The sequence below is a fragment of the Bombyx mandarina genome, chromosome 05, assembly GCF_030267445.1.
Source record: "Bombyx mandarina strain Sakado chromosome 05, ASM3026744v2".
In the NCBI taxonomy this organism is placed as follows: domain Eukaryota; kingdom Metazoa; phylum Arthropoda; class Insecta; order Lepidoptera; family Bombycidae; genus Bombyx; species Bombyx mandarina.
In genome coordinates this window covers 2,951,886-2,975,568 of record NC_143212.1, presented here as the reverse complement: position 1 = coordinate 2,975,568, position 23,683 = coordinate 2,951,886, and the positions used below count along the sequence as shown (strand labels likewise).

At 36.1% G+C, this 23,683-nt stretch overlaps 1 protein-coding gene across 2 annotated transcripts; it reads left to right on the top strand.

Annotated features, from left to right (window-relative positions):
• Positions 1 to 272: 272 nt before the first annotated feature.
• Positions 273 to 16,993, top strand: Cib2 (Calcium and integrin binding family member 2). Of its 2 annotated transcripts, none has more exons than XM_089727537.1 (5): positions 273 to 360; positions 1,602 to 1,689; positions 13,229 to 13,346; positions 14,114 to 14,241; positions 16,717 to 16,993. In XM_089727537.1, exons 1-5 carry the CDS (start codon positions 300 to 302, stop codon positions 16,952 to 16,954), a joined length of 633 nt encoding a protein of 210 aa, XP_089583663.1. In that variant the 5' UTR covers positions 273 to 299; the 3' UTR covers positions 16,955 to 16,993. The 2 variants fall into 2 exon arrangements, with proteins under 2 accessions (XP_089583663.1, XP_089583662.1); XM_089727536.1 differs by lacking the exons at positions 273 to 360; positions 1,602 to 1,689 and adding exons at positions 9,021 to 9,172; positions 10,163 to 10,197.
• The last annotated feature ends 6,690 nt before the right edge of the window (positions 16,994 to 23,683 follow it).

Genomic DNA, 23,683 nt, shown 5'->3' with positions numbered 1-23,683 from the left:
GCAACAAGGTGGCGCCTATCCGTGCAGGCTCACAGTACGCCGCAAGGTAAACCTTAGCATATTTATAATGACGCCTATAAATACAATAATTACAATTTAATAAACAGTGATTCTGTATGAAATACTCTATGTACCGTCGTCTCATTAAACAAATTAATTTAAGCCAATCACAAGCACGTAGTGTGCAAATAGCTTAACAGAGCTACAATAAATTCAACATAATACTTATGTAGTTCACGGTTATATAAATAACGTTTAAAACGAAATACATTTAATACGACAATAGTTATCTTAACGTGATGTTAAAGGTGCCGTGTGTTATCATTACATTCTACGCATTTCTGTATCATAGTGAAGCGCGTAAGTAAATATTAGTCAAGTAATTCTATCGATAGTGCGTATACAGCTTCACTTTGAGAAGGCGGCACGACATGAGAAAACTCTTGTCGTGGCCGCTGGGAATTACATACCCGATCCTGTAGACCGAATGGTAAGTAGTCGACGTCGCCCAAAACACGTCATTACGGAGCCTCCCGATTCGTTAACGGTGCTTTTAGGTAACAAACACCGGTCACCGTCCTCGTCGAACCCGTCGTTTGCGACGAAGGGCTCGACGAGCAAATTAACCCACAGACACAGCCCACTGAGTTTCTCGTCGGATCTTTTCAGTGGATCGCGTTTCCGATCCGGTGGTAGATTCTGCGAAGCACTGCTCTTGCTGGGGCCAGTGTTAGCAACACTCCGGTTTGAGCCCCGTGAACTCACCTACATGTTAAGGCGAAGCTGAAATAGCCTCTCAAGGCTATCAACATAGGTAGGTTAAAAAAAATGCAGCTATTATTTCTGCCATCAAGCCGTAGGCGTGCGATTATAAAACCTACGCGTTTCGGTTTGAAGGGCGGGGCAGCGGTTGTATTGTAAAACTGAGACTTAGAACTCGTATCTTTTTTTTATTGCCCTTGTAGGCGAACAAACATTCGGTCCACCTGATCGTGAGTGGTTACCGTCATCCAAGGACGTCAGCTATGTTTTTTTTTATTGCTTAGATGGGCGGACGAGCTCACAGCCCACCTGGTGTTAAGTGGTTACCGGAGCCCATAGACATCTACAACGTAAATGCGCCACCCACCTTGAGATATAAGTTCTAAGGTCTCAAGTATAGTTACAGCGGCTGCCTTACCCTTCAAACCGAAACGCATTACTGCTTCACGGCAGAAATAAGCGGGGTGGTGGTACCTACCCGCGCGGACTCACAAAAAGTCCTACCACCAGTAATATCAGCGACAGAGCCAAGCCTCTGCCTACCGATAATGTCTTTAGGCGGGTGGTGGCATTTACGCTGTTGATTCTGTTGATGGCTTCGGTAACCACTAAGCACCAGGTCTGAGTTCGTTCACCTATCGAAGCAATAAATAAAACTCTGCTACAAGGCAATTATGTTCAATTCGAAAGGTGGAACATCAGTGTAATCATGCTATTGATATTTCGATGTCATCTCCTAAGATCTCGGAATCAAGAGCTTTGAATACCAGGTCAGATGCGAGTATATCTATAAAAAAAGTTTTATTAAAATTAAGCTTGTTATTGTACAAAACTTTTAGTGTCTTCAGATCTTTGTCGAATTCGACCCAAAGATAAACATTGCCTTATAGAGTATATGGCTCGGAACAGATGGTCGCATGAAATAAGGTCAGTGCTAGTATCAATCTAATAAAAAATAAAAAATAAAAATAAAAACAGTTTTAATTTAACCGAAAATTGTTTCTACTATAAATTCAATATTATTTATGAACGCACTATATCCGCTGTGACGATCGGTACAGTATTCTCTTTTATTTTTATTTTTTTATTGCCCTTGTAGGCAGACGAGCATACGGCTCAACTGATGGTGAGTGGTTACCGTCGCCCATGGACTTCAGCATGCCAGGGGCAGAGCCAACCCACTGACTACCGTTAAGTACTCTCCACAAGCCTCGTTTGAATAAGGACATAGCGCTTGGGAAACACCGTGGAGGGGAGCTCATTCCATAGCCGGATGGTACGTGGCAAAAAAGATCTCTGGAAATGCACTGGGGATGAATGCAGTAGCTCCAAGTATCGTGGCTATTCTAAATAAATCCATACATGTACATACTAAACATGTCTTGACAACTGCATACATCTCCTTTAGTTGATAATAACTATCGCTTGCAGACCTTACTGAAGAGTAATAGTCATACTTTTACAGAAAAAAGAACATGATATAGCTGTAAGGAACCTTCTTCGGAGAGACCCATACCCGATCCTGTGGACCGAATGGTAAACAGTCGACGTCGCCCTAAACACGTCATTACGGATCCTCCCGATCCATTAAAGGTACTTTAGGTACCTCAAGCACCGGTCACCGTCCTTGCCGAACCCGTCGCTTGCGACGAAGGGCTCGACAAGTAAATTAGCCCATAGACACAGCCCACTAAGGTTTCACGCCGGATCTTCTCAGTGGGTCGCGTTTCCGATCCGGTGGTAGATTCTGCGAAGCACTGCTCCTACTAGGGCCAGTGTTAGCAACACTCCCGGTTTGAGCCCCGCGAGCTCACCTACACACTAGGGTAACGCTCATATAGCCTCTCAAGGCTTAAGTAGGAAAAAAAGGAGGGAAGTTATTCATGAGCTTACCGGACGTAGTCAAAATCCTTTTATTTATTTATCCAATTTAAGATTATCGTTCAATCTTTTCAGGTATGTATTTGACTGGGACTTCCAGAAATGCGTCGAGATCCGATGGTCGGCTCACTGTCCCAATGTGCCTGATTCACCTGTCACAAACAATTTCCCGACAGAACAAAAATGTAAAGACGAATGCTCCGGATGGGCATGATTTTCTAGCATTGAATTTTCTTTCCTGTCGTGTCGACCTCTGTAAAATAATTATAGATAAGACGCATAAAAATAATTACTAGATTAATGATTTAAACAAATGTTTTATTCGGTTACTTCGTTCTACGTGCAAAGAATTGTAATTAGTTCATTTCTCTAGTTAGCGCAATATTCAAATGTCAACGAATACTTTAATTACCTTAGTTGTCAGTGACCACAAAAATTGTAAATGTAAAATTACACGATACGTCCGAATTTGAGAAAATAATAAAAATGCGTGACATTTTTATAAAACTAGCTTTTAATTGTGTCTACGACTCTTGGAAACCAACACTATAACGAAAGCTTGTCTTAAAATGGCTCCATGTTTAAGCCCACTGAGTTGCTCCGCGGATCTTCTCAGTGGGTCGCGATTCCGATCCGGTGGCAGATTCTGCGAAGCACTGCTCTTGCTAGGGCTAGTGTTAGCAAATTTTCTCAGGTTAAGCCCGTAAGCTCACCTACCCGTCCGAACTGGAATAGCCTCTTAGGCCACCAGCGAATAGGTAGAAGGACACCGGACCTGTACGGTTAAAATCTTCTATCTATAATTTAGGACAGACATTTAATAATTTAATTTATATAGTCATTTTACCTCGCATTTTACGATCTGAGTTTGGAATGAATTTTTCTCTATGATGCTTCGTTGGCATTACGACAGGTATTTTTTAAACGAAGTTTCAGAAAGGAGGAATTTCGTAGCGGAAGGTAGGTAGCTTAACAGTCATCCTGGCATGCTGCTATCCAAAAGCAGCCATATTGAAAACCAGTGAGATCGTTACAATTAAAATCTGAAAATAGTACAGCTGCTTGCGCGAATGCACAGCCATGTCAATTGCTTTCGATTGGACGTAATTAAAAGTAATCGCGACATAACATAAATAATTAAAAACGAATTAAATTTACAACAAAAATTAACATGGCATAAAATTAAATGAGATGAATTGAAATGATATGGGATGAAATATAATCTCAGTAAAATGGCGGTCATTTACTTTTTGGAGGATCCCGAGAAGTTACGTCATTCGTATTTCAACCTAAAGAAACACTAAATAGACAAAATAAAACAAATCACACAACTTCACTCCTCGCGTTCCCGCCAAAAAGACATTTCTTATTTTGGAGATTTTTTTAAGGGATTTTATGACCTGCTAACTAGGACCTTTAAGTCATATCTTATTTTAATTTCTATTCTTATTTTTTATGAAAAATGATAATATGGAGTGAAATGAAACGAAATGACATGAAAATGATTAATTTGAGATCAAATGGGATGAAAATAAATGAAATTAGATGAGATGATATGGGATGAAATCTAATCTCAGTAAAATGGTAGTGATTTACTGAGATTTTTTCAGTGGACTTTTTGGAGGATGCCGAGAAAGTTACGTACAGCGGCTTTGTTTCATTTTCCCACATTAGTGCACTTTCACAGATATTAAACAGTTAATAACCACCATTATTATACATTTAAACCCGAAGAAACACTAAATAGACAAAATAAAACAAATCACACAACTTCACTCCTCGCGTTCCCGCCAAAAAGTCCATTTTGGCGATAATTTTAATATTGTCATAGATTATATTTCTTATACCGCGATCTCGAATAAGGTTTTTAAGTAATAAAACTTTTTGTAATATTATAATGTAATCCTAGGCCTATGTCCAGCAGTGGGATGAAAACAATAATCCTAAATGTGAATCTTATAAATTATATACTACGTTACGCACAACACAATTAAATAAATTTTATCAAAACTTTACGCTCAGTGATGAACCCAGTTCGCAAGGCTACAGTCGCATATATTCTAAAAAGCAAACTACAACATAAAACATTAAATATATGAAAATATAAGACCCATTCTATAAGAATTCTTTTAACATATAAAACGAAATGATATTTCGAGATAAGTCTAATAAATATTGGACATCGTATTTGGATTGTCAGGAATACTGTTGTGTATGAAACTACTACTGACAATCTAATTTGGTGCCCCGGAAAATTACTTAGATCGTATAAAAGTGGACGCGGCATTAACAAAACCAAGCACTAGGTATAGTTGTTATATAGCTCCTTATAAACAAATATTATGATCAAATCCTGAGATGAACCTCGAAATATAAACAAAAAGACTAGTAGAATAAGTAAAATAGCACTGTCAATCGCGACAGGTCACAGTTCGGTGTAGTAATGGGTTTTTTTCCTACCTATGCTGGTAATTTAGAGGGATTGTGCCAACGTAATCAGGCGAATAGGTGAGCTCACGGGGCTTTAACTTGGGAGCGTTCCTAACATTAGCCCTAGCAAGAGCCTTGCTTCCCAGAATCTACCACCGGATCGGAAACGCGACCCACTGAGAAGATCCGGTGAGAAACTCAGTCGGTTGTATCCCAGGGTGGTAATAGAAGAATCTAATCGCAAATATGAACTTGTTCATTGGCCTTAACATAAACTATAAAGCTGCATACTATTTTTTTAAGTCTAATTATTCCACCAGCATATCATCTACATTAAAATTAAAGACATCCATATAATTTCTCGATCTATGTGCTTATTAATACGAGTCCCTTTCCGCAAATACATTTTGTGTACCCGCACTCAATAGTCAATACCCCGGGGGTGTGACGATGGAAATAAGCAATCTATAGGGGCTGTAAGGAGACTGTACCCAAAGCCAAAACGGCAGTGTACTGTAAACCTAACATACATTAAAAATAAATATTAGTTAAAAAAACTAAAAAACACGCTTTCATAGAAAATGTTTCTTTTTAAAACGCTTTTTTTTTATTCAATTTAGTTTTTGTTTTTTAGTTGGATAATCTATAAAAGCGTATTTTTTTGTTTTTTAAACTATTATTTATTTTCTGTTTATTAGTTTGGTTTTCTGTAAAAGTTCGTTTTATAGTTTTTTAATTTATTGTTTATTAAATATGGTGTTGCAATGAAACATTGACATGTAATGTTAAAATGTAAAAATAAGCTATTCATTTGTACGGCGGTTGAATTAGGCTTTGTTAATATTGTGGAGGAGCTGTTAAAATTGGGAGCTATAGTACCAACGAAAAATCGCTAACCCTGATTATCCTAGTAAGTATAAAACATCTAACAGTTTAAAATATTGAATTTTCATCGGTCTTTGATAAGTATGCCAAATTTCGAGTCAATCCGACATTTTGAAGAGAATCAAAATCATCTTCGTAATTTCCGTTACTTAAATACTAACATACGTATGAAGCTAATAAAAGCGTTTTATCAATGTTAATTTACCAAATTAAAACTAAGTAAGCTTAGAATTAGTAAGCCTCTACAGTCATGTAAAAGACGGGAGACGCTCCACACAGCCTATGAAAGCCATGGACCAGGCACTTAGATTAATGATCTCTGATTCAACTCACAATAGGCCTTTAGTGTATAGCTTTACATCTCAAGTACACTTTACACTCAAGGACAATTATATTAAGTAATTACCGAAATAGCGCCTGGCCAGAAAGACCCGCAGTCGAGAAGCGTTCCGAGTCCACGAAGTTTGCTTTAGTAACAGAAAAAAAAAACTATGATAGCTTCGTCAATAGCACTATATTTACGTTAGCATAATTTACGATTTCCTATGAATTAGCTAAGTTTTATAGGTTTTTTTTTATTGCTTAGGTGGGTGGACGAAATCACGGCCCACCTGGTGTTAAGTGGTTACCGGAGCCCATAGACATCTACAACGTAAATGCTGCCACCCACCTTGAGATATGAGTTTTGAGGTGTCAGTATAGTTACAATGGCTGCCCCACCCTTCAAACCGAAACGCATTACTGCTTCACGGCAGAAATACTCGTGTAGGCAGGGTGGCGGTACCTACCCCGGCGGACTCAGAAGAGGTCCTACCACCAGTAAATAGGTATATCATGTATGACCCGTATGGTTATATACTTGGTCTATTATTGCTTAAAACCAGTCATGCGCTCTAGTTTGAAGGAAATGCCAGCTATCATAAGTATACGTACCATTGAGACATCTCAAGGTGGGTGATGGTAGTTTAGTTGTCTCAGTTAGTTGTCTGTCAATGCTTAGTGGGCTATAATTACGGTTGCAGGTTAGGTTACAACAGTCATAGTCTACCGCGACCAGAATAAAATTGTAAAAATGTAATGATAAACTTCTCTTTTTACTTCTTACTCTAGCATCCCCATCCATAGGTACATAGGTAGGTAGGCATGGAAATCACGCTACCCCTTCTGATGCATATTTGAAACTTTTAATTTTACTATATGTTTCGAATTTTATTCAGTTTTCATGATCATATCAACTAATACGTTTTTCTTCTTTTCCTCCTTTACCATTGCCTCTTTGTTACCTTCTGATATCTTTTCTTCGTGGAAATTTGATGAGCACGGGTAAGATACTTCACTCGTAACTGATAACATGAATATAACCACGCCTCCAGTAATAATATAGAAACGGCGTAAATATAATAAGCTGACTCGTAATAAATAAGATAAACTTACACGAACAAGGTGTGGCTGTTAATGGCCGTCGCGCCCTAAATGTGCGGACACAGAAACGTGTTGTCAAATTTGACATTTGATCTCGTTTTTTATCTGTGGATTTTTGGCGCGTTTTTTTATATTAGAGAACTATATAGCAGTGTTTTGACTTCTTGGCGTGTTTTAAATGAAGTTGCGTGATTTGTTTTATTTTGTCCATTTAGTGTTTCTTAAGGCTTAAATGCGTAATAACGGTGGTTTATTAACGGTTTAATATCTGTGAAAGTGCACAAATGTGAGAAAATAACACAAAGCCGCTGGATGTAACTTCTCGGGATCCTACACAAAAGTCCACTGAAAAAATCTTAGTAAATGACCACAATTTTACTGAGATTATATTTCATCCCATATCATCTCATCTTATTTCCATAGACAACTACTAGGTCCAGGGACTGGAGGTGAGGAAGATGTTTACAGCACAGCCTAACCCCACCAATCTCAAATACCCCACATATTCTTATTTTATTTTTGGTTAGAATAACCCCTGTCTATGAATATCTATTAGAATATAATTTTAAACGAAATATGCTCCATAGTCTTTCAACTGTTATTAAAAAACCATGAATACGGCGCTGATAGCTTTATGAAGCGACTTCTGTCGATACAGTATTCAAACTATACGCCCTTGACATTATAACACTGTACATCCTTAGTTCATACTTACACTTCACATGTGTATTTTTGGAAGATGAAAATTATTCTTAAAACTTTATTTTCATAAATTTAGTACACATTCGGTAATTTTATATTTATAATTAAATTTTAGTACATTTTTGTCTATGTTTTAAAATTTCCAGGCTGGCTCTAACTATGGTTTTCTTCAGTGCATCAATCTAGAGTCAACGAACACACGGCTCGCGATGATTTAAGTGTCTGTCGGAACCCATAGACATCACAACGTGACACCGTCAATTAGCATAAAATGTAAAGTTGTGATCTGAATCAAAAATTCGCAGAGTCTACCAGAATACAATCCTAGCAACTTAAATTGAGTAGGTACACATGAAAAAAACGCCTAAACAAGACTGTAAATATCGGAGTCATAATATACTTCTATAAATGTAAAATATTAAAATTTTAATAACTTCAAAAACATCTGATAAAACGATAATTAAAACTCCTTTTACGATTTAAACACCCGTTTTCTTTCTTATTGTAAAAATATTAATTTTAAGTTCTATTCGAGGTATAAAGAAAATAATTATTCGGGTATATATTTTTATTATGGTTTTTTTATTGATAAAAAAAAACTACTTTACAAAGTTATCAACTTTATTTTATTCACAATGATTTATAAAAATATATAACAATAATTTACAAAGAAACAGCTATTTATATGAATAATAATAATAACCGTCATCACGTAGACTATACATTAGACACTGTATAGCCATCATACTAAGACTATACATAAATAATAAAAATCTTACGTTACGGACGTTTTTTCCCGGTTAGGGTACCCCTCCGCATCGTCCCATAAGGAATTCGTTCCAAAAAAAATATTACGTCTACTCACGAAAATCGAAGGAAAAACTATGCGAAAGAAAAACAAAACTACCTATGTGACGTTACCCTTAGTCCGGTGGCGTAGGACATTAATTCAAAAGGCGCGTTCGAGCCAGTGCTAAGCAGCGGCCGCCGCAACAGGCTGCTTACTAAACGAGCTAGTGCCGTGAACTAGGAAAATAGCATGGGGAACAAAGTTGTAACATTTACAGAACAACAGCTCGAAGATTACCAGGTAAATAAAACAATAGGAATCGTTTGGAAAACTGTCAAAACTGTGTAGAATAGTGGGTATCTCACTAGTGAAGATTTACGGAAATAGCGATAAGGTTTCGGTAATAAGTTTTTCTTAAACATTTATTTCTAATAATACAAATTAAATCTATATAAATAAACATAATAAAAATAAGTGACAACAATTATTTTACTCCAAAAATTCTGACTCATGGATATAATAATATCTCCTCTTAATGAATAATGCGTAAAAATGTATTCTGATCAATAATTATAAATAGTAATTGCTTGTTGTATTTTTAATCAGATTTTTTTTTATAAGTTGTTTCCATTTTGTATTATTAAGGTAGGTGAGTAAATATATTATTTTAGAGTACAATAAAATATTTTTTTTTGTGAGTCGTGGACTAACTACTATATTGCTCTCGTACAGATATTGATCGTTTTAGTAAACACAAAATAAATAAAAAATGCACTACGTTTCTTTCGACACAAAAAAACAAAATTCTACAAAGTTATTTTATATAGTTAATTACGAATTTTATTGAGTTTTACCATTAAATTATTTTTTATTTATATATTTAATAGATTCGTATTTATTTATTTAGGTGAGCGGATAAACGCACGGCCTGCGTGGTGTTAAATAATAACAGGAACCCACAAATATCTGTATGTGAAAACCATCACCACCTCGAAACATGGGATCTAAGTTTCAATGGAATTTTATTACGGTTGTTCCACCACCCTTTGAACCGGAACGAAGACTGCTTTGCAGATTTGGCTAGGCGCCCTCACAATAAGATCCTCGAGATTTTGTATAACATTCACTACTATATCACTGCAACGAAATAAATTACGTGTTGCCAGAATAGAAAAACACTTTTTAGTTCGTAGAATAAATAATAAATTACAGCCTTCGAGTATAATGATGGGTATAATTACCTACCAGTTTTAGTCATCAAAAACTTATTAAATTGCTATAATTAAACAGGACTGTACATTTTTCACGAGGAAAGAGATTTTAAGGTAAGAAATAATACAAAGATATAAGAAATGAAATACGCCACGACAGATTAATGACAAACACCGAGTGTTAGAATCTTCAATAACACAAATCAATACAATTAGAGTGACATAATGAATAATATAAGTTGTGTTATGTTTGAAAATCTTATTATTGACTAGTTATATCATTTCCAAGTCACAAACTGTACATAAGTACATTAATTTCTAAAGAAAACTGTGTCTTTATACATCGGTATGTTCTTAAATCACAAAGATCGACTTGAATAATTTTCAAATAAAAAATATTTATATTAAGCGCTAAGCCGCAATGAGTGGGGGTGTGCTGTTTGTAAATAATCACAGTACACAATTAACAAATGAACAAACTATTTTAATTTTGAAGTTTGTATAAAGTTGGACAACATGTTTGACTATTTCGTTTCGTGAATGGAATAAAACTATAAACTTTTCCACTATACATACATTCACTCAATTAGCGTACGATCTAATCAAATTAATTAAACATAGTGCCTTCTTGTAAAACCAAGTATTCATTTAAATACGGACTAAAATGAAAACTAACTCGAAACTATTTTGTTTAAGACTATAATTTCTGCCGGTAGGTGTGTTTTGCGATTTGAATAGTTTAACATAGTTACACTTAATGCATGATACATCTGCCTTATATCTCAGGGTTTGCGTCATGATAATCACTTTATCTTTGCAACCGCTGACTACTCCCCGAAATCTGCCCACGTAGGAGCCAATCACCGTTGACGCCCTAGACACGTCCTTATGAATCCATTAGATCCAATAACCCTTGCATTAGACGCCTTTAGCTCTTAACACTAGGAGCAGGCTTAGGAACTCCGTAACCTAACCTAAGCATCAGCCCGCTGACTTCCTCGCCGGATCATCTCAGCGGGTAATAGATTGACTCGCGAAGCAGCTGCTCTTGAGTTGTTAGGTCTTCTTTGGAGGTGTTAGGGCAATGTTAGCGAATTCCACCCCTCCTGGCTGAGCCATTGTTCGCCCACCTGTGCTGATGAAACTGGAAAGGCCTCCGGGCCACCAGTAATCACTCAATCATGAAAAAAACTAACGTTTAATTATAACCGAACCAAATTACATCCGAACTGTCTACCATCACGATCTTGTGTTCACATCACAATGTTATATTTATTTAACCCTTCCATTAAGATTTGAATATGCCCATATCACCCCTACCGTCCACGAAGGATAGATATCAGCAATTCAGCCGGTCTCAAAGCTGTCAACCAGATTGTTTTAGTGACAAAATTAAAACGTATTTGATAATCAAAATATTCGCTTTAGAATCGAATTTTTTCCCAATCGCATTCCACAATCGCAAAAGGAATTAATAAGGAAAACAAAAATTAATAATGTTAAATTCCTTAACATAGATGAGAATTCGGTCACCAAGATAAATATATATCGACCAATATATAGATAGCGACCATATCAATCACCGATTTCTATCTAATTACTCGCCAGACCCAATTTTTAATTACTGTACTATACTGAACAGACTGCCCAAGACCGCTGTAAATGGAAGGATTTGATTCGAGCCCTACACCTCAGAAAAGGGTAATAGAAAAGAATGATGATGATGATGTATTATACAGCTGTAGCAGTAGAGTTGACCCCAAGAAGGTTATGGTCTCCAAAACATAGGAACCCATTAACTTTTTAAACTTACCAATACAATAAATTCGCCTTAAATGTACAGAGACAATAAGGCCAGTAAATCAAATGTCTCGAGTTAGTATGATAACGTTGTAAATAGATTGGTCATAGCTAATTTCCTCGAGTGACGATAAAGTCACCATCGAATAGACAGCGTACTCATCTGCCTTCGAATGTAATAAAAAGTATATATGTAGTAAATTAGAAGAGGTATGTAGACCTAAGAAAAAATGGATGGATTCATGAAAGACGATATGTGTAAGAGGGGAGTGAGCGAAGAAATGGTATATGATAGAGGAGTATGGAAGGAGAAAACATTTTGCGCCGACCCCAGGTGACTGGGACAAGGGCAGGAGAATGATGATGTAGTAAATGAGGTTCGATATTTTTTTGCTTATATGTGTGGACGAGCTCACAGACCACCTGGTGTTAAGTGGTTACTGGAGCCCATAGACATCTACAACGTAAATGCGCCACCCACCTTGAGATATAAGTTCTAAAGTCTCAGATAGTTACAACGGCTGCCCCACCCTTCAAACCGAAACGCATTACTGCTTCACAGCAGAAAAATCTTACGTTTCCATTCCAAATTTTCGTGCGAGTAGTGGATGTTTTAACTTGATTGTCAAGTTTCAACTTACCTACATGCGTCATTGTACAGAGTTTCAAGTTACAAACGTCCAAGGCCGCACACGTTTCATAGATCGATACAGATAATTAATGAGCACTTTGGTACGTTCGTTATGCTGTAAGCGGATTTAGTGGCGCATTTAAAGTTTCTCACGTGTTTCTGGAACGCGATTCTGTTTTTGAAGCAAATGTCCAAATTTGTTTGATACATTGTGAAGCGAAGTATTTGTCCTTAAATTAAGTAGAAAGATAAACTTTCGGTACGGTTTTATCTACCGCAATGATGGCTAGCGAATGGACTGAATATAGTAACGCATTTACTGGCGAATTTAAACAAAAAATCATTGCCATTTCAGGTAAGGAGTTGCTAAGTAGAACAGTTCTAAAATCTATATTTCCTTAAATTCTCTCTCATGCATTACCCTAAAATTCGTATTGTCGAGGTCGGCGGAAAAGAGCTGAGTAAATTTTCTGAAGACAGTATGATGGATGTTGGCTTAGAGAGCTCTCTTTCAGAAAAAAGAGATTGTAGGTTTATTAATATCAGTAGAATATAGTGTAATATCAGATTCGAAGCTCGGAGGTGACGTAAGACGTTGTTTATTCCATCCCTTTCCCTCTATCTTGTAGAACTTATGGTTGGTAATCACCAATCAGGTCATTTTTCGGGCTTCAAATCAAAAATTGTTCAACATAAATGATGTGCTAATTTCAGGGTATTCAAAAGGTTCCGAGAAGTGAATCCAGATTTAATACCGAAACGAATGACGGAGAACCAGGCACACACTATAGCGGTTCCCGTGGAAGAAATAGAGAAACTACCTGAACTTAAAGTATGAAAGCTTCTATAGATAATCTAAATAAAATAAACAACATGTGATTCAGTGGAAAGCCAACGAAGCTGATTTCCCTCATAACAATTCTTTATTTCAGATTAATAACCGAGAATCATGTGGTGAAATTTAATTTAGCTATGGATCGTCACTACATTGTATAAAACAAAGTCTCTTTCTCTGTCCCTATATTCCTATGTATGCTTAAATCTTTAAAATTACGCAACGGATTTTGATGCGGTTTTTTTTATAAGATAGAGTGATTGAAGAATACGGTTTATATGTATAATAACATCCATTAAATAGTGTAGAAATAATAATAAATTACAGTTTTCGAAGCGAAGCGAGGGCGGGTCGCTATTAAAACGATAAAAGACTATGAGTCGAAGACTTCGCAAGGGATACGCTCATGCATATGTGTTAGATCACAACAAAATCAGAGAACACAGTACGAGTATATTCGCGTGCGAACCGCCAAATACATATTGTTTGACTTTTTTTTTATTGCTTAGTTGGGCGGACGAGCTCACAACCCAGCTGGTGTTAAGTGGGTACTGGAGCCCATAGACATTTACAACGAAAATGCGCCACCCACCTTGAGATATAAGTTCTAAGGTCTCAATATAGTTACAACGGCTGCCCCACCCTTCAAACCGAAATGCATTATTGCTTCACGGCCGAAATAGGCGGGGTGGTGATACCTACCCGTGCGGACTCATAAGACGTCCTACCACAAGTAAAACTTTGTTTAAACTTTTTTTTTCTAGGAAAACCCGTTCAAAAGGCGCATATGTCAAGTGTTTTCTCACGATGGCTCCGGGAACCTCACCTTTGAAGATTTCCTCGACATGATGTCGGTGTTCAGTGAAGCAGCGCCAAGGGATATTAAAGCATGGTAATAACTATATCAACCGCAGATCACATGTTCTGAGTCACTCGTCAAAATCATTTTAAGCCTTGATTAATATTATGTATACGATAGACACTAATCGTATTCGTTGAACAGTTGAGCCCATCTATTATCTATACATATAAATAAAAGTGGAGTGTCTGTTTGTAATATTGAAATAACCGCTTTTTACTACATGCCTATAAATATAAATATGTACGGTACATACACCAAAATAACATTTTTTACAATTTTTGTCTTTCTGTCTGTCTGTCTGTTTGTTTCGGCTAATCTCTGGAACGGCTGAACCGATTTTGACGAGACTTTCACTTATAGGTAGCTGATGATATAAGGAGTAACTTAGTAGTAAGTAAAGCTACTTTTTTTAGACTAGCTTCGCCCCGCGGCTTCACCCGCAGTACGACAATAACCACGGGTTACCCAATAATAAAATTTAATGTTTCCGAGGCGAAGCGAGGTCGGATCGCTAATAGATAATAAATACACTTAATATTTGAGTTGAGCCTTCAAGCCAGAACAAGCTTTCAGTCCACTGCAGAAAGATAATTACTAATGCTACAAAAGATGAGCTACGACCATGAAATCTCTTGATGAATGAGCAAACAGAATAATAGGTTTGTAGGATTTTCTGACGTTTTCTATGTTATAACAATGCAAGATTTTTTTGTGCTCATGGATAATTGCGATTGGTCGGTTGGTTGATCAGCAATTAATAAACAAACTAAACATTATACTAGCATTACAAATGACAGAGAAATTTAGGAACCTTATTTCGGGAGGACGAGCGGTAAAAAAGTACGTAGATATTTTAGCTGTCAAAATGTCCGTTTCTCTCTTAAAGCAAATTTCTATTTATAGACATAATATTTATTTTATAGACCATAGACCTTATTTATAGACATAGACGTTTCGGTTTGAAGCAGTGGGGCAGCCGTTGTAACTATATTGAAACCTTAGAACTCATATCTCAAGGCGGGTGGCGTTTACGTTGTGGATATCTATGGACTCCGGTAACCACTTAACACCAGGTGGGCTGTGAGCTCGTCCACTGACCTATGCAATAAAAAAACGTATATATCTAATAATATATAACAATTATCCGCAATCGGAATATTAAAAAAAAGCAATGTACCTGTTCTTTTTATAGCGGCATTACACTGGACATTAACTGGAGAAAAATAACCAAAATCTTACTTAGATAGAAGTTAAGAAAAAGTTTACCATAAATTATTATGATTCTAATAGATTTATAATCATTAAACTCGGAGCTTACACCAATACTATTTTATGATTCACACGATCCCGAGACTCATCGTCTGAAATCACGCGAAACAATGATTAGCTAATGGATAAAGTTAGCGAGATTCACGTTGTACTTTAACACCAACAATAATATCTATAATTGGGTTACGAAAAATCAGGTCAAACTTTTGCGTAATTAAATTAAATATTTTCATACTATCGGATTTTACTAATGGCATTTGCTATTTATTTGCATGTAAATATTCCAAATGATATATATAGGTATATGAGGGTAGATACCACCACCCTGCCTATTTCTGACGTGAAGCAGTAATGCGTTTCGGTTGTTAAGTGGGGCAGTCGTTTTACTTTAGAACTGGTGGTAGGACCTCTTGTGAGTCCGCACGGGTAGGTACCACCACCCCGCCTATTTCTGCCGTGAAGTAGTAATGCGTTTCGATTTGAAGGGTGGGGCAGCCGTTGTAACTACACTGAGTCCTTAGAACTTATATCTCAAGGTGGGTGGCGCATTTACGTTGTAGATGTCTATGGGCTCCAGTAACAACTTAACACCGGGTGGGCTGTGAGCTCGTCCACCCATCTAAGCAATAAAAAAAAAAAGAACGGAGACTTAGAACTCATCTCTCAAGCCACTTTCAGAATACGCTATGATATAATAGCATATAGTATACATATAGCTCATAGCACAACAATATCGCGCACCATACATTGTTATGGACACGTTCACACTGTACTGTACTATATATTATTGGCTAAGTACATACCTATAGACTGCTATACTATATGGCACTATAGTATTTATTTATTTATTTATTTATTAAGTTGCACCAACAAAGTGATCATCAATACAAAACATTGACAAATTGACAAAAGTTCATGGCTGATGTCACCTCAATTATAGGTGCAATCGACAGTGCATTAACATCAAAAATAAAAAAAATATACAGCTAAGATTTGAATACATTTCATTCATTGCTTATGATTAATTTAATTGGGAGATGATCCGCGACAGATTTTTCCTGTAAGTAGTGAGACAATCAGAAAAAACATCTATTTCACTTAAAATAAGTTATAGTATAGTGTAGTCTGAAAGCAGTTTTAAGATGGGTGGCGAAATTTACTTTGTTGATGTTTATATAGGCCGTGATCTCTTCGTCCCATCTAAGTAAAAAAAGTAGCTAACAAAATTGTTTACAGGTACGCCTTCAGAATTTATGATCTTGACGATGACATGTACATAGGCCGAGAGGACCTTTTGGAGGCCACTCGATTGTTGACAAAGGGAGAGCTTCACGCTCAAGAGAGGGAGGAAATTGTGGCCAGTGTTTTGGACGAGGCTGACGTGGACGGAGACGGAAGACTATCCTTCATGGACTTCGAACACGTGGTTGTGCGTGCACCGGATTTCCTATCCACGTTTCACATTAGAGTATGAATAAACGATGGCGTCTTTTAATAAATTTATAGAAAGTTATTGTTTTTTTTTAATTAATTATTACACCAAAGTATCCTATGCGACATGTAACAAAACGTAAATAAATTAAAGAGGTTCTACCTGGCTTTTATAGTAAATACATTTACTCGAAGTCCGGATGTCAGCGGATGATTACAAAAGACCATACTGTATACAACGTGTTACAAAAATTGATTAAAGCTGTGAATTGAAGTACGCATTATTTCATAGTTACATGTAGAGGCGGCAATTAGAAATGGTGTTTGTTGGAAGGGTACGTAATACGCCCCAGGCGTGGAGCTCTTCTAGGCACTGGGTATATAGGTATATAGTAGGTATACCTATATATCCAGGTATATAGTATGCAATGAGGGCCTCCGCCTGCAAGATCCAGGGCTGCTTTCTCGCCAACACTCATGCTATCTCGAAATATATGGTGCTGAAACCTCAAATAATCTATGTTAAAATTTTATTCATTGCATCGAGTGTAGCGTATGAATTCACTGAATTATAGTAACCAAAAAATAGCAACCATTATTATCCATTTAAATTCATAATGTTCGTAACATAAAAAGTAGAATCGCGAAACATTCCTAGCTCGTATACTTAGTTACAACATTTTGCCCAATCTAAAAACATCACGCGAAGCAAGCAATGTCATTTTGTGTGTTATTTATTTTGTGTTTCTCTCAATGCGTGGTCCGCCATGTTTGACCCTTGTTACGACTCAGATTTATCATACATTTTTCACGAGTCGCTCTGTGCGTTTTCCTGTTCCTCCCACATAATTCGTCCCTTACACGGTTTATATTATCTGGACGTTTGTAATATATAGGGGTTGTTATATCACAATGAATGTGAATATAACAAAATGTTCTAATCCGGTTTCATCAAGACTTTTTTATTAAAAGGTCATTGAATAATTATGATTACACCCACAAACACTAGGATAATGAGAAAATAAGCCTTATGCTTTATTTAATTTAAAAAAAAAGATTAATTTTTTTTCTTTCTATAAACGCAGTTATTTGATATAATTAAGATTGAGTGAAAAGGTACTTTCTTTAATATGAAATTTGCCGCGTCAGCGCTATAGAAATCGGGGCTTAGCGATAGCGTTAAACGATAAAACAAAAGTAAAATCATTTAAGAATTTTTAAGCACAATATTTATTTACTTCAAATCAAATCAAATCAAAAAAAAGTTATTCAACATAAATGAAAGTACATACTTGTTGAACGTCAAAAGAACTACCGCCAATTTACAAGAACTAGCCTCCGTCCTGAGAAGAATTGGCAAGAAACTCAGCGGGCATGTCTTTTTTTTTTATATGAAATTATTATTTATTTATTTTTTAACATTAGATTTAATTTCCGTGACAGGGATAATTCTTCGCTGTCATAAATTTAAATTGCGGACAGTCCAGTCATTATTTACAATTGAGATTTCGACTTCATGTGTCAAAATAGACAGCGGCTGACAAGTCGTGATGTCTATGAGATCTATAATCTTCTTCCAAACAAACCATCTGCCTATCTACTAACTAACTTTTTGTCTTGGCTCTAAACGTAGCATGGAATTAGTTGCAAAATGATCATATATCAACAATCAGCATTGCAAAGACAATAATAAAAGCAAAATATAAAAATGCTGTCCCTACATTCGTGACAGAAGGTTCGGCTCGTTTTTATCCACAAAATGCTTTATCATAGAGGCCAGCCGATTCATCACGGCTCCACTCCCCGGTACGACATTACGTAATGAACTAATAATAATTTCATTCATTCATTTGTTGGTTCATTCATTAATTATCGTTACGTCATCGTATTTTGGTAATACGAGTCTAGACACACGACGTTTTAGGTTAATTTTATCGATTTCCGAATATGCTTTATATATACGACGAAGTATACTTTTCATCGATTCCTCAGTAGCGGTCTAGAGTGGAGAGTAGCTGGAATAGCCGCTTAGGCTATCAAGGTAGGGGGAAAAGTACTTTAATATTTTACTTTTTTTTTTTCTTTTTTGCTAGATAAGTGGACGACCTCACAGCCCACCTGGTGTTAAGTGGTTACTGGAGACCATAGACATTTACGACGTAAATTCGTCACCCACCTTGAGATATAAGTTCTAAGGTCTCGAGTATAGTTACAACGGCTGCCCCACCCTTCAAACCAAAACGCATTACTGCTTCACGGCAGAAACAGGCAGGGTGGTGGTACCCACCCGCGCAGTCTCACAAGAGGTCCTACCACCAGTAATTACGCAAATTATAATTCTGCGGGTTTCATTTTTATTACACGATGTTATTCCTTCACCGTAGAAGTCAATCATGAACATTTGTTGAGTACGTATTTCAATAGAAAAATTGTACCCGCCTGAGATTCGAACACCGGCGCATCGCTCAACACGAATGCATCGGACGTCTTATCCGTTAGGCCACGACGACTTCAAATTACTAGGAGTTGACTGTTTTAATAATTTAGTGACATTCTCTAAGAAAAGATTAAGGTCGTCGTTACTGTCATCTCGTCTGTGTGCGTGTGCCCAGAAAATCCCTATATCTTTGTACGTGTATCGTAAAAGGCGAATAAACGATTCACCGAAAAATTAGTAATAGCATACGTTGGGTATTACACCAGCACACTGAGACCGAAATCTCCATGTTTAAATAACGGGCCACAATTTTCTAATATTCAAACACGTAGCAATATTCCAAAAGTTTTAATTTTTTTATTTGAAATAATTCAAATATCGCTCGATATTGGTAGGCTATAATCTACAAAAAAGAGGGCATAGTCCACCAACCTATCTCTGTTGTAACCGCTGCAAAAGAAAAAGCTGTAAAGACTATTCAAAGCCACCATTATTGATCCGCTACGTTTATGAAAAAATCAATTTAATTGTATTACATTTTTGAACTGGCGCATTATATTCGCAACCTATACTGAGTTAGATTTAAATCAACCACAGTGAAATTTATTTATTTGCTTTTTAGGCATTCAATGTTTAAATTTCTTCTTTACATTATCAGTTGTACTTTTAGAGTACTTAAGGAGTATTCACCACCTTTTAAGATTATGTTGAGGAGCTAGGCTGTGCGTTAACTGTCAGCCAGTCATGGTACTTTAGACGTGACGAGGGTCGCAGGAATAAATCGAACGCAGACTGATCCAGACCGGCCATTTTGTGGCCATAGAAGAGAGGTCAACCATAAATGGACGTCCTTTATCTGATAAGATGATTACATTGACCACTGATGACCGCAAAAGACACATTTTAATAAGGATTTCGGCAAACAGTCCAAAGCCGTAGTTAGAACTTTTTACAACATATTATTATTGGAACGAAGTTCCTTATCGCGCGTTGTGAAAGGGGGCTAGACGGAAAAAATTCTTACGAAAAGTTTTTTTTTTTTTTTTTTTCTTCTTTTGGCAATAGCGTTTACTTTTTGCCAATGACGTAAATTAAAAGATTGGGAAACCAAGTTAAAATAGGATATGAAACATGAGAAACGATCAGATAAGTTGGAAGAAGTTTGAAACGGACAATAAAAATTTCATAAATATACATATATACACTTACAAATCAAATATTTAAACTTTAATATGGTTCTGAAGGATGAAAGATGACAATATTTTATAAAATATACATGGATACATAATTATACAGGATATACAGGTAGGAAAAGGAACATTAAGAGACATTAGATCATTCAGGAATGAGGAGCGGTCGTATAGAGGACATGAAAAGAAAATGTGATCTAGATCACATTTATCTGATTCACATTCACATATGTCAGTAGATACAATGCCTAATCTATTAAGATGAACAGGAGTGCAAACATGACCCAAACGCATTCTTATGATAGAAGAACATACTAGCTTATTGCATTTGACACGGAAAAACCACGGCTTTAATGAAATAATTGGCTGAAGGTTAAAATATCTCCTGCCTTTTGATTGACCAGTTTCAGTCCAGAGTCTATTCCAGCGATCCTGAAGGTGAACTACAGGAAGAGCGCCTAGATCCTGGCAATAAACTTTATAAGGGAAAATGTCGCCATCTTCCACGGCTTCATTAGCTAATTGGTCTGCTTTTATATTACCAGCAATGTCACTATGGCTAGGGATCCATACAAAGAGCACAGAAAGACCAAAATGATTGCATTTATTTAATAGATTTCTTATTTCTATGACAACAGAAGAAATATTTTTTGATTTAAATGGGAACCTATTGAGAGACTGTAAGGCACTTTTTGAATCAGAGAAAATTATTGTTTTTGGAAGTTTAAATAGAATAATATATTCAATAGCCTTAAAAATACCGTAACATTCCCCAGTAAACACCGATGTTTCCGGAGGAAGTTTGATTTTCTGTGATATTTTAAATTGAGCATGATAGACACCTACACCAACAGGATCAGAAGAGGAGTGTTTAGACGCGTCCGTGAAAATATGATGGTAATTAACCCAAACAGTATTTTTAAGAAGATTAAATGAAAATTTTGTACAAATATCGTGCTTCTTTAAATCAAAGTTAAAATGGATTTCTGGAAGAGACATTAATGCTTCAAAGCTAGTATTGAAAAGAGGGTAATTAATGGATCGATGAATAGGAGCTTTTATGTTAATAAATTTCTTAAAACTATTGATTAGACAAGGTGGTTTTTTATGTCTCCAATATGCAGATGTATCTATACAATGAGAAAGTTGCTGAAGTTTGTTATAAAGAGAGTGGTTAAGAAACTGAAAAGATCGGAATATAAATTTGTCTGCTAAATATTGACGACGTAGATGTAGTGGAGGATCACCACATTCTACTTGAAGAGCATTGATAGGGCTTGACCGCATAGCACCAGAAACTATTCGTAAAGCTTTGGACTGTATGAGATCTAGTTTTTTAAATGCTTTAACACTCCCAGGCTCCAGCAAGAATGTACCATAATCTAGCATACTTCTTATAAGTGCATTATATAACAATTTCATGCAAAAAGGGTGAGCACCCCACCTAACACCTGACAAACATCTTAAAATATTAAGAGCACGTTCACATTTAGTATTTAGGTAATCACAATGTGGGATACCAGTCAGTTTCGAATCTAAGACAATTCCCAAAAACTTAACATTAGCTTTGACTGGAATCTGATTACCCTCATAAAATATAGAGATAGGAGGAGGCGTTCTTGATCTCGTGAATAAAACTATTGTACTTTTTGCAGGTGATAGATCAAGGCCATTTAGGTCCAACCAAGTTTTTAAATTTATCAGCGATTGTGTTATAGACGAACTAGCTTTTTCAATAGATTTATCACAACAGTAAATTAAAAGATCATCAGCATACTGAAGGACATTTACACTATTAAGTGATGATTTTAAATCTTGAGTATAAATATTATATAATATTGGACTAAGTACTGATCCTTGAGGAAGGCCCTTTGAAACAAGTCGAGTAATTGACTTCCCGTCATCTAGTTTCAGGACTATGTATCTTTCGGAAAGCATGTTTATGATAAACTTTGATAATAGCAGTGGTATATTAAGTTGTAAAAGCTTACTCTTTAAAATACTTATCACTACGTTATCATACGCACAATTTATATCTAAGAACGCAGCTATTACTGATTTATTATTGGAGAATGATAATTGAATATCAGAAACGAATATGCTTAAACTATCAATAGTACTTTTCCCACGTCTGAAACCAAACTGGGATTCACATAATAGACCGTTATGCTCAACAAACCATTCTAAACGGTTTTTTATAAGATGTTCTGTAATTTTCATCAAAACAGAAGAAAGTGCGATTGGGCGATAGGCAGAATGGTCTGAGGAGCACCTATCAGGTTTCAGAACGGGAATTATTTCCTGGCGTTTCCACGTGGAGGGGATGTTACCAGATGTCACTATGGAATTTATAAGAGATAAATAATAAAATAAAGCATCATCATTTAAATGAGAAATAAAGGAATAAGGTATACCGTCCAGTCCAGGAGCAGAATCCTTAACATGTGACAATACACCTTTTAATTCAGTGAGAGAAAATATACTGTTTAGACCAAAATAGTTATGATTATTTATATTTTTTACAGGGTAGGGAATTGTTAAGTCTTCGGGAACGAAAGGAGGAGCTAATTTATCTAAAAAGCTATTAACTAAATGAGAAGGTATTGATTTTGGAGATGAATATTTGAATGCAGATCTAAACCTCCTTATATTTTGCCATACAAGAGATGGTTTGACATCAGGTGATATTGAATAGCAGAAGGTTTTCCAGCCATCAAATTTCTTTTTCTTTAGAAATTTTGAAGTTTCTGACATTATCTTTGTAAGAATTTCAAAATTCTCATCAGTGGAACATTCACAGTATGTAATTTCAGCATATTTTCTTCTCTTTACTGCCTGAGTGCATTCATTATCCCACCAAGGAGGAGAAGGAATAAAACCCAAAGAGCTATTTTTATTAAGAAAAATTTCATTGGCGACCTCAATAAATGTTCTTGCCAAAGAATCTGCACACAGAGATTCTGTACCTGGATTAATTTTTGGAAGTGTAATAATTTTGTTTTCTATTAGATCTTTATATAAATCCCAATCAGCATCATTAAGCTTATATTTTAGACGAGGAGAATATGTTTTATGTAATACATTATTGCTGTTATTGCCGGTTGGAAATGATAATAATAATGGGAAGTGATCACTACCAAAAGTA